Below are 12,176 nucleotides of genomic sequence, written 5' to 3'. Positions count from 1 at the left end.
ACCAGAGAAGACATCGTATGACATATAAACGCAGCAGCGTCAACAACAACAATCTAGAGGCGGCAAAAAGTAAAGAAAAGGAGACTAGCGGCTGCGATAAATGGTATGTTATGTATTGGTGTATTAACTCATTTATTTTTGACAGGGTTGGGGTTTTTTGGGGTTTTTTTTGGCAGATTTTTCACCTCTGCATTGAAAATGTCCCCGATTTCCATTTCAGAAATCTGGTATAACAACACAAACTTCCTACTTGATCTAAAAAAATATTGAATGCAGTGTTTTGCTTGAGAATATTTGTTCAAAGAGAGATTCCTGGTTTGAAACTTGACCTGTACAATATTTTCAACAGTCACTGTGTTTTTCAGCTTCCCTCCAAATTACAATTCCTTACTTTCCTCTAAAATAATGGCTAGTTTAGGCTAGTCTATGGTTTGACATTTAAAGTTAAAAAGTACACGGTGAGACGGTTACAGAAGTCTAAATGCTTACAGATTACACATTTTGATATTCATGGGTTGCTATTCTCATCATGTCACGTGAACGCTGCCTGATGGAAGACAACAGCCGAGGTATACGTTACATCAGACAATTTACAACCACGGTGTGTGAAACTACTACATTTTCGACAAATGTACTGTTTGTAATCCTCCAAAAAGCTAACTAAAGTGCATAGGCTCTAGAGATTATATTACATGTTAGCTTGAGCTCACTGTTTCATAACAAGAGGTTGAGGCGCCAAAAAACGTAACTAGCAATAAAGCACAGGTGAAAAACAAGAACAAGAACAAGATAGTTATTACAATTCATTATCTTAACACATATTTGACTATATCCCAAAGTAGGTCTTCGTCCATGTGGACTTCTGTCTTTCCCTCAGCAGAGCAAAGCTAAAGGACCAACAACAGCGCTAACACAGTTTAGAGCAGCCCACAGCTGAGATTGTTTCTCATATTTGTGAGACAGTCCCAAGTAGCTGCAAAACAGAATAACATGGAGATACCAACAGAAAGTGTACTGTGATCTGTGTTCAGTTCTTCAGAGGATGCTGGTAAAAAATCTCACCAGAGTTATGGTAAAGATTAAGATAGAGAGCTAAGTTAATGTGGACGCTTGGCAGGATTAGCTATAATTTTGCAGTTCATCATTAGTGGCTTTATCTACATTCATCTCATCCCGGGTTCAACTTGTGGTGCAATTGGCTGAAATATGTCAATTTTAGCATTTGGAGTTAAACAACTTTACCCTTTATTCTATGAAACCTTCTGATCCTTGTCACAACCACACAGTTTACTCATCTGGTTTAATCTAAAAACACATTTTGTCACAAAAAAGCTGTGTAATTTGAGTTACACAAATTTCACACTCAAGTCACTTTCTGCCCACTTTGAAACTATGTTGAACATTTCAGCATCTGGCTCACAAAACCTGCGTGAAAGATTCAAGAATGCACAAAGAGCTTAGCTGTGTGAATTGGCCAAATAGTGACGTGTGTTTAACCTCTGCTGTGCAGCTGGTTGCTGCCTTTTGAAACTGCGAACGGCCGAACAGTGAGTCAAACCAAACTTCATGGGACACATTATTTCCTCTAGTTATTTTAAGCCTTCAAAACCAGCCAGATGACGACATTTGCTATGGCCACCAAACAGTGGAATCTGTGTGAACCACAGTACATAAAGAACACACGCCCTTACACACAAACATGCACAGAGGCCGTCAGCGCACACAAAATCCCCACCCTGTTTCGCCTTTCCACCTCCCCTCCTTCGTCAACCTCATGTGAGGCATGGTCTTTTGTTGGTTCTCTAGCTATATTTATCTGATGCATGATACTCCAGAATGTCGTCAGACAGATGCTGGGGCCTGGTGCTACCCTAAGCCTCGTCAATTCTGCCTGAACCCAGACTGTAATGATGCTGTTTGGCCCCAAACAACTTGGAGTGCTTCCATGATCCCTTGGTGGTGCTGATGAAGATCTTCAACAGGACAGGAGCTGGCACTGATCCGTCTTCATGTCAGCAAGCTGTGAAAAGTGGCCCTCCTCACTGCAGCCTCACCCCCCCCCGTTGGCATACGGTGGGGATTATAGAGCAGGAGACTGGCGGCTTGCATTAAAAAGGGGTTATCATATTAATTTTAGATCACTAAAAATCTTTACAAGGAAAAAATTATTACTCGATGATCAGATCACATATTTAATGAAGTGATCTATCACATTTTTCCCAAAAAAATCTAAACTTTGTCAGAACTCTTTCAGTCAGCAAATGCACGATGTAGAAATATTTCTACCTGGAGGTTCACATATAATCAGCTTGTGCTCAGTCCTGTCGTCTTGGACCGCATGCCGACAACACTGAGTTGTTGAGAACTAATTAGAAGCACAGAAACAATTAGTATGGAGTCTTATGTCTCATGATTAACCACTGCAGCCTTGTGCTTATGAGTCATAGCCCCTCTGGACTGGAGGGACTCCCCACACTCGCAGCTGATTTCTCTTTATTTAAAATAGTGAGTCATGTGCAGCAACCACTGCTGTAAAAATAGCAGACCCCATCTCTAACGGGTTGTGTGAAACAAAAAGCAGAATAAACCTTCACCACTGTAATTCAACACATGCTTATTAAACATGGGGAAGAGTGTTGTCTTATTTTATTTGATGCTTCTGAACTGGTGCGTAAAGTGTAGAAACTTGCAAAGTTCCCAGACATGGGACATTAGCTGACAGAGCTTTATCATGTCTAATAACAAACCAGCCTTTCCGTGTGTTTCAACAACACTGAGAATTCCTCTAACTTGACTAATTGCAGCGCGCTAACATTCCTTTGCAACCGTTGTTTTGTCTATATTAGGCAAGAGAAGCAGGGGGACAATTTGATGAAGCCATCTTTGCCTTGCTCCTAAGTGACCAAGCAAGCTCCGAATGTTGGAGTGGAAACATGAAGTGTTTTTCCCAACGTATCTCAAATTAATCAGCCAAATGCTGGAAACAGTTCTCATGATTCTCTGCTTTCTCTTTGCCTTTGCTAGCCTTTTTCTTTTTTACCCTGTGGGCCACATTAGTCTGATACCACTGACCAGGACATGTGCTATGTGAGTTACACAGAATGCAGTGTTAAACAAAGCAAGCATTGTTAACAAATCAAATATAGACATTGATTTATATCATGTGATAATATTAAAACATCTGATTATATCATGATAACATTTACAATAGACTGAATTGTAAACTGAATGACTGAGTACATAAAAACCCACATCTGAGAGGAGACATATTGTTATTCATTTTCCATTTTAATTTATATTCTAGGGATAAGAGAAACAATGACAGCCAGAAAAGAATGTGTTCATCTTAAGTCAAATGATGAAACGGACTAGTCTCTAAAATAAAATAAAAAAAATGTGTGAAAGAGAAAGAGAGAGGAATCAAAAAAGAGAAGCCCATAGAGGCTGCTCATATCGAGACATCTGGTCATGCATAATTCCTGCTTATTGAAGACTTGGCAGCTCTGTGACGATGAGAATTTTCTCTGGAGTTTTCATTTTGTTGCTGCAATGGGGTGAGAGTGCGAGTCTCTCTCTGGGCCACAAGGCACTTGGATTCTAAATGTTCCACCTCAGCTCATGGCCCCACTGTGGCCCTACAGGTATCCCAATGCACATGCCACCGTCATTGAACGACATCCAGTTCTATTTTCTGTCATTGCTATATATTATCTGTAACACTATAAACCATGCTTACTAACCAACAGGAATCATTTTTCTGAAACATATCCTGCTGTCTGATGTTTCAAGAACTAATATCTTCAAAATCAACATGAATGTCTGTACTGTATGTGAATATTATTTACATTTAATACATGACATACATTCATACTATTGGATGGACTACCCCGACTGATGCCCGGACTACTACTGACCCCCCTCTAAGAGATCCTTTACCTTTAGAGTATTCACTTAAGGTTGAAAATGTTCATTGTCCATTTCCTATGGCCACTTTTAGGACCAAATACCTACAAAACCAATAAAATTTGCCTCTGGTACATTTGGCAATGTTGCCCACTCACTCACCAAAAATCACTGTTCCCCACACTGTGACACTGCCCCAATACAACTTATGCAATATAAAAGGAGGCCTTGGATCATCACAAGAATAAAAGCATTGGGTAACGGGGTTTTCTCAAAACACATAAAAAGTTTTGTTCAAGGTTCATTGAGCAATTCTTTCTACAAATGATGTGGCTGGTCCTCTCTGACTTAACTGATCTGCACATGACAACCACATGGGTCGGAAAACAACGAGGAAGACTAAATCCAAAGAAGACTCCAGAATAATCTCTATGAGATCTGGTGCAACCTACCTACAAGTTCCTTGAAAAATAAACTTTGTAACTATACTGCTAACAGCTGGTGTTAATGTTCAGGGATAAGCAGTCACTCAGAACTTTGACTTGATTTTTTTTTCTACCTTTTCTGTTTGCTCCACTTGGTATTGGTGTTTTTACAGTTGGCACTTTCATGTGTACATGAATGGATTCCCATGCCAAGGACACAGCCTAACAACTAATTAAAGTGAATAACAAAACACAGCTATAATGTTAAACCGTATATACCAAAAGTGTCAGTCGAGAACATGAGCAAATTGAAAAAACCCCAACAAACACTCAATTCTTTGATGTATTGTAAAGTTGTTCCAACTCCTCTCATAAAACAACACCAACGGGCTGCATATCATACTATAAAATCTTGCTATCTGGTTGGAGATGGCGTTTTTACAATTCTTTTACAAGCCTACACCCGCTGTACATGACTGTGTTAAATAGCAGGCAGTCTGATGATGCTGAACAAGTGGTGTTAACTCGCTTTGATGTGGTGCCTCCGCTGGCTCAGTTGCGTGGCAAGCTCGCAGGTAAGTCTGCAAAAATTTGACAAATGGTATAATCTTTGCTCGTTTTTACACCATTTTTGGTGTAAAATCCAAAAGGCTTTTCATACAACGGTTCTCAAAATATTTGGTGTTGTGATTGGTCTCCAGGCAAAGTTTTGCTCACTAGCATCTTACACTTTTGTGGCAACCTCTTATTTTACAGAGAGGTTACCATTAGGTCAAGCTAATATCAGAGTGCCTGCTACTGGATGACAAGGTTAACCACTTCCATCAGTCTGATGGGTCAGTCTTTACGGTCTGAAGGACTTACAGACACTAATTTTAGATTGTGTTACTGATGTTCAAAGTTTTCCTTACAGCCCTCGTGGTCAGTTGGCTATTGTTAAGGAAAATTGTGAAAGAATATCTCAGCAAAGCATTCGGTGACACACATATGACTCATTTGCAGAATTAGTAGATAAATAAACTTTTGTATTCAGTTACACTGCAGTCTTTCACCTCCCTGGCTATTCAAAATTGCTATTTTAATAAGATAACATCTAGGGGCTTCCATCCATCAGATTGGGTTGTTTGCCCATGAACTTAATGTTGACTGTTCTCCTCCTTCAGTCATGCAGCTTTAGCTCCATGCCGCTGCTGCTGTAGGTATGACTGTATCCTTAAAATTGCCTAAAATTGCACGGCTACAAGCTAATCACAACAATCTGAATTCCCAAATTGCCCCTTACAGCCTTTGAATCTGGGCGTAGACCGTCCGTTACTAAACTGCAGCAAAAAAAAACAAAAAAACCTTCCAAAAGCTTATCTGATTGATGTGAAAGGGGTTACGATAACATTAGAGGCCAGCATAAGATGGCCTTTGACCTTCCACCTTGGGACAGAATTTGGGCCTGTGTTTGTGTATAGAAACTCTTTTGTGTACACACCCATAGTTAAATTAGATCTGTGTGTGGGCTGTCTTCCTGCTCTAAGCAGATCATAGCCCTAAAATATAATCTGAGCAGCTTGTCACTGACAGCCAGCAACCTCAAAGAGACCAATGTGGGAAAAACTCATCTGCCAGGGGAGGATAGAGTCCTCTAGGCGAGGGACATGTCTTTTTTCTAGGTTCTTGCATCACAATAGAATAAACTGAGTGCCCCAGCTTTTGAAGTCTCTGAGTATGCATGATGCATTCTGAAAGAAAACAGCACTTCTCTCTCACTTTGGAAGAAGTGATCATCTCGCACATCTGCAAAGCCTGAGAAGGACGACCAGATAACTTTATTGCATGTGTCTGATAAAGCTGGCTTTATCAAAACCCATAGGCAAGGCTCATTTAACCAGTTCCCTTAATGTTTGAATTGGTAATTAGACTGTGGTGATTTAAGCACATAGATGATTAATGAATACACTTGATATAAGCCCAGTATAAACAGAAATAATCAAGGTTTTAAATTAACATGCTGTCTGGCCAAATTACCTGTTGCCTTAAGCTTTTCGGATTCCCGGGAGTCTGGGGCCCGGGGCAATTGCCCAGCTAGTAATCTAGCCTTGCTAAAAACTAAATTTTTAATTATTTCCCAAATGTTTGTTGTAAAAATCCTTTTCAGTTTACAGACCTAACATTTTGACTTCTGCCTGCCAAACTCAAACTTGGTTGTAGCTGACATCTGACCACAGCAGCTCACCTGAAAGAGAAGTGGAGGTCTTGCGTCTTGCTCATGTCAACTTTGACAGGACTTTTGCTGTTACAGGACTCCTTTAATAATTCCACTATGTGCCGACTGCCATGGCTGAGCAGATATGCTGCTCACTCTGTGGAGAAAGGCCATATAGATCTACCTGTACTGGCGAAATGAAGTTATAGAAAGAGGAAAGGATTGGAGCGAGGCAGGCTGTTTCTACAGCTGACTTTTTATTTGTGCAGTGATGTTTGCCTTGAGCCAGAATCCCCTAAAATAGTTAATAAACCATGACTTCAATGAAAGTTGCTCTCTGAAAGTGCTAGGAAGAAATGTCAGGCAAGCAGAGGTGAGAGACTTAAATTATAAGAAACATCATCAATATTGATTATATCCCATGCCAACGAATGTCAGGAGGGTCTCATTTTCATGAAGCCAGAAGCTTGTCAGAGAGCAGAATGTCTTTGATACAAATTTGACTTGAGTGCAGCCCTTATGTTTTTGGGCAAATTCCCTTGTCTTAAAGAAGACAGGAGTTAGGATAAAAATGTAAACATCTTCCTTCCTCTCGAACTCTTGCGTGCGTACTGCTGTGTTTTGAAACATCACAAACATTTTGTGAGAGTTTTGTGTGACTGCAAGTAACATCTGTCTTCCTACAAGTCTCACAAAACTGAAGTGTACAACAGAATGGGTTCTTCATTGACATGTGAAGGGATTTACGCAGAGCACAAGCAGACAAGAATCATTGCATCCTGCTCTACATTTAAAAACTTTCAGAGTTTGGATTTGCTCCAAACTCTGCATTTCTGTTCCATCCTAACATTATGCTATGTTTAAACTAAGGGGTGAGGGGAGGGTCACGAGCTGAGTCTGAGGGACCAGAACCAGCAGCAGAACCCTAATCTCATCAATTTCCCGTTGCAAATATTGGACTTATTAATCTTCTGTGCAGACACTTGTAGTCACACGATTCTCACTGCCAACTCTGAGAGAACATATGGAGGCCTTGTATGCTGACACTTCACAAAGCCAAGGCAAATTCCATATTTATTTTTTTCTGCTCGTTACCATAGAGACACTGCACCCAAGGGGAAATAGCAGGCCCATATACAGTCTCGGGATGCAAATCTCTTTTTTAAACTTCGCAATTGAGAATGCAAAGACATTCAGGAGCAAAGCATTTTTAAAACACTCACGAATGTGCTTAAAAATGATATTCTTTCATAGTTTAATGTGATTCAGTCAGTGTTCTTTAACTGTATTCTGGTATCTTTTTCATGTCATAAATATGCAACATGAAAAAGTGTCGGTAGTATTTTACACAGAGAGCTGTTGGTGCTTTGAAGCAAAGCCAAAGATGCTCTAAATTGATTTTCAAAAAGCTAACTAAGGCAACAAACAAAAGAAAATGCTGCAGGAGGGTTGTTAATGGGGCAAGAAGAAAGTCATTAAATGTTCACTCTTTGCAGGTGGGAGTGGCAGCAGACGTGGCCTCAGTGGGATTACAGTTTGTGTGTCCCTATCAATGCACTATGACAAAAACACGGGGAAAAAACCTCCATTACCATACCAACCAAAAAACATGTATGCACCGAGAGCAATTTATAGTTCGGAAATATCTGCCCTGCCAATTTTCCCAAACTTTGGTAAAGTGGTGGTTAAAGGGCAGCTCTAATTGCTGCTGAAGACGCACAGAGCTGCGGGGTGTTTTAAAGACTTGGAACAGGAAGATGTCATGTCCAATTTCAGATACAGCCATGATAAAGTGAGCATCCCTTGATGTGGAAAAAGTGCTCTCACAGGGCTCCTCAATACAGAGCCATACTGCCTCTCTGTTTCATTGCCAAAAAATATATCATTTTTAAATTGGGGAAATCATATTTACTGATAAGCAGAATCTAAAACAGTTAAAGAAGATTTATCATGCTTTGGTGTTGGATCACCAAGGTACTTAACAGGAAGATCTTTGAGCTTCAACTCACATCTTTCTAACAGGAATTCATACACATAAAGAATGGTATGTTTAATTCGATTTGTTCATGCTGCAACAAGTGTTGGCAGGCAGATGAAACACAATATATATCAAGACCATATAGAAAACTGGCTTCTCCACAGAAGAAAGCATAATGTTTTCCCTGTGCTATGTTTCATCCATTTCTGCCTCTGTGCCACAACAAGGAAAGGTGCAGGTAAGTGTCTTTAACTACTAAAGAAAGCCTTCACAGTGATTCCTCAAAGAAAGGTGCCTATAACATCAACGGCAAGGAGGCATCCAGACATCATGCGATGCATGTCCTGTGACATTTGAAGATGTAAGCTCTGGGAAGAAGCAAAAGTCTCTGAAAGCCTTTTAGATCATTTGCAGAAGAGTTCCCACAACAGCTTGTGGTGAGAATTTTGGGGCCTGAAAGAGGGGGGCTAAATCTAATCAGTGACTTGGTACATCTGGTCAGCATTATCATTTAGCTCTCTAGGGTCAGTGGGTGAGTAGTGTTCACACTGAGGCAGCAAAGACTGTGCCAGCAAATAATTAGATGAGGAAGAACTGTTCCCTTGTACACTTTTCACTTGTTTCATTTTGCCATCGTTTTGATTAGAGGAGCATTTGATCTCAGGACAATCACATCTACCGGATAATTTTGATCAGTCAGCTTTCCTTTAGCGACAACGCTGCAGACACTATGCATGAGGATTCCTCAAACTGTTGAGCGAACTGGGTCTGTAAACTGTCAACAAACGTGACCACACTCCGACAGCCGCTGTTGACTCTGTGCACTGCAGAGGTGTCACCGTCACGCCAGTCAGTGAGGCTTATCTATAAATGAGCAAACAGAGGGGCAGACAACTCTTTTCATGCTTGTGATGAACTGATCAGAGTGCAGAGGAACTGAATCCAGCTCCCCGGCTGAGCTTTGATTCTGTGCCACTGAAACAAAGCAACTCTCCTCCATTGAGATCAAAGCAACTTTTTCAATTTAGCTGCCAATGAGCTACTCCTGGAGAGGTTTCCCTGGACTTAATTGGAGTGGAATTTGTACTGACAGTTTTAATATCTGGAAGCAGAATTTGTTGGGGGGGGGGGGGGGGGGGGTCTGAACTGAACTGGTTAAAGCATATAATTTTCAGACTGAGTTATTTTTAAAGTATTTGCAGAACATAACATTTTGTGAAAATGTGCGTTTGACTGGAATATTTCTGAACTAAAGGAGCAAAAAGGAGTTGGCTTTTCTGCGTGGATGCACTTTGCTGAGGTGAAGAGAAACGACTTCTGTAGCAAGGAACAAGCTCGTGTGTGGTGCTCATTTTTGTGAGATGATCATATAACTACATATTTTATTGAGCTCCAGATGGGCTGTAGAATCAGGCAGAACTTTATAAGATTGACAGCAGAGAGCAGTTCACTTCGTGCAGCCATGTCTACTGTATGTTTCCATTGACATTAATCTATCCAGACGTTGGCCTACAAAAATTAAGAGACCGACAGTGATGGAGTGCTGAAATACAGCCTACAGAGATGGGAACTACGCACTGCAGGTCTTGTTTTCCAATTCAATAGTTTGTCTTTCAATTCTGTCTTGCCCTCACTGTCACATTCCGAAACCTGAGGCAGGCACCTTAAAATGTAGCTATGTCTTGTTATACAGTGTTTAATATGGCTATTAGCCTTGCAGGTGTTCCTTAGGCTTCAAGTTTGGGTTTTAGCCTTGTTTAATATTCCAACTAATCAAATACACTATCACCTCAGTTTTTCTATTGTATTTTAGCATTCAATGAGACAGTATTGTAAAAGCAAAGTGAGCAATTGTAAGCTAACGTTACTAACTCAGTGGCACATGTCTCCTAATATTTGTCCCTTCACTGTTCCTTTGTTGTCCTTGTGCATCTATATGTGTGATGTTCTCAGTGTGAAAACATTGGTGTATTATCTTGGCTGCTTTCTCTGACGCTATGTCACTGCAGAGCTATATTTTCTAAGGTGCGCTAAACTAACAGTAAAACAGCTGTAAATGCTACTACACTGCATGAATACATTTCCTCCCCCTGAAACCTACTTCTTGTTGCACGTTTCTACACTTTAGGTTACTTTTTAACCTACGACTTACACTTTAAGCTGTTTGATGACACACTTTCAATTGCACACGGACATAAATAATACATTTCCCACCAGGTCTGAGATACTGCATCATATCATATCTGGAAGGTAAATCTATAGCACTTTACTCAAACTCTATGGCCCCATTGTATGGGTCTTGGCCATCAAGCACAAACCGCCTCTCACACATTTACCTCACCCGCGCTCTCTCTCTCACTTTCATCCCTTCTCTCTGGGTGGATAAGGAGCAGCTCTGCCTGCCACTGTGCACTTCCCTTTGAAAGAGTCATTCATTGCTGCCTACAGAAGAACCTCAGCTCAGAGAGCTTCGGCTTTACTACCTCCTGCCTTTTGGCAACATGCTTTTAGTGCAAACATTCTCAAGGAAAATACACTCACACATTCAGCTGAGTACAGGCTGCAAGGCAAAAAAAAGAGAAAAAGAATTACATGAAACCAGCAGATGTTGTCTCAGTCCTTGGAGCAGGGTCAAACCATGGAACACCGTTTCCCCCAATGTATTGAGTTTCATCCCAGAAAAAGAAGGCTTCATAAGGCACAATGAATGACATGTGTACTGTGAATGTGAATAATAGATATGAAGGGAAAAGATCTTATGTGGACTTACTCTTTTCGTTTCTCTTTTTTTTTGTTTGCATATCTATTTTACCTCGTATCAAAGTTGACAACGGTTTAGTTTTAAATTTGAGGCATTAGCTCACCAGCCTGTCACGCTTTGATTTATGCAACGGGGAAGCCTCAGTCTGAGACAGTGACCTGATCTCCTCTCGTGCATCTCTGACTGAAGGGGAGCAGGAGTGTGGTGGTGGGGTAACAGGACACCGGCAGAATGATTTGCAGTGGCACTTACCTCCATGACCGGGGCTGGGGAGGCAGAGCAACAGGGTCAGGAAGGCACCGACGAGGACCGATCGCGGGACTCTCATGGTTTCTTTGCTGAAAGTTAAGTCCTCCACTCTCACGTTAAAGACACTCCATTCAGAATGGACTGAATGGGTTTCCAGTTTTGGACCTGCTACAGGATACTCCTCTGTGTGAAGGGGCAGGGTTGGGGAGGGACTATAAGAGAGACGCCCTCTTTTCCTTAACCAGTACACACACACACACACACACACACACACACACACACACACACATACAGAAACAATACAAACACATCTCTGTAAACTGGAAAATCATATGCTGCCTCTTCCTGCTGACCAAGCACTTACAGATTTCTCTGGTGCAATACCTGATGATTCACACTTATGTTTTAAAGAAAGAAAATGATATCTCTCTCTCTCTCTCTCTCTCTCTCTCTCTCTCTCTCTCACACACACACACACACACACACCCACGCACTACCCTACACATTGATATTTATATCAGTTACATGCTTGTGGTACCATAGATCAAACGATACCAGTGCCACACTGCATCTCTGCCCCTTCCTCAGTATCTCACTTGTGGACTTGTAAGTCTCCTTCATTTTGTCTCAGTCTGGAACTGGAGCGGCCCTTGGAGACCAGCAACT

General features: G+C 41.1%; 1 protein-coding gene across 1 annotated transcript in view; it reads right to left on the bottom strand.

Moving 5' to 3' along the window:
* cspg4 (chondroitin sulfate proteoglycan 4) overlaps nucleotides 1-11,652 on the bottom strand; it is a 62,575-nt gene extending 50,923 nt beyond the window's left edge. The window contains exon 1 of the mRNA XM_072386283.1: nucleotides 11,514-11,652. Coding sequence (XP_072242384.1) covers nucleotides 11,514-11,589 — 76 coding nt within the window. The 5' untranslated portion in view covers nucleotides 11,590-11,652. The remainder of the gene's footprint in view (nucleotides 1-11,513) is intronic.
* Nucleotides 11,653-12,176: the final 524 nt, after the last annotated feature.

Source organism: Leuresthes tenuis, unplaced genomic scaffold (assembly GCF_036924035.1).
Source record: "Leuresthes tenuis unplaced genomic scaffold, fLeuTen1.0.hap1 SCAF_5, whole genome shotgun sequence".
Lineage (NCBI taxonomy): Eukaryota > Metazoa > Chordata > Actinopteri > Atheriniformes > Atherinopsidae > Leuresthes > Leuresthes tenuis.
The sequence above is the reverse complement of the archived record's forward strand: the minus strand, read 5'-3'. Positions and strand labels throughout refer to the sequence as shown.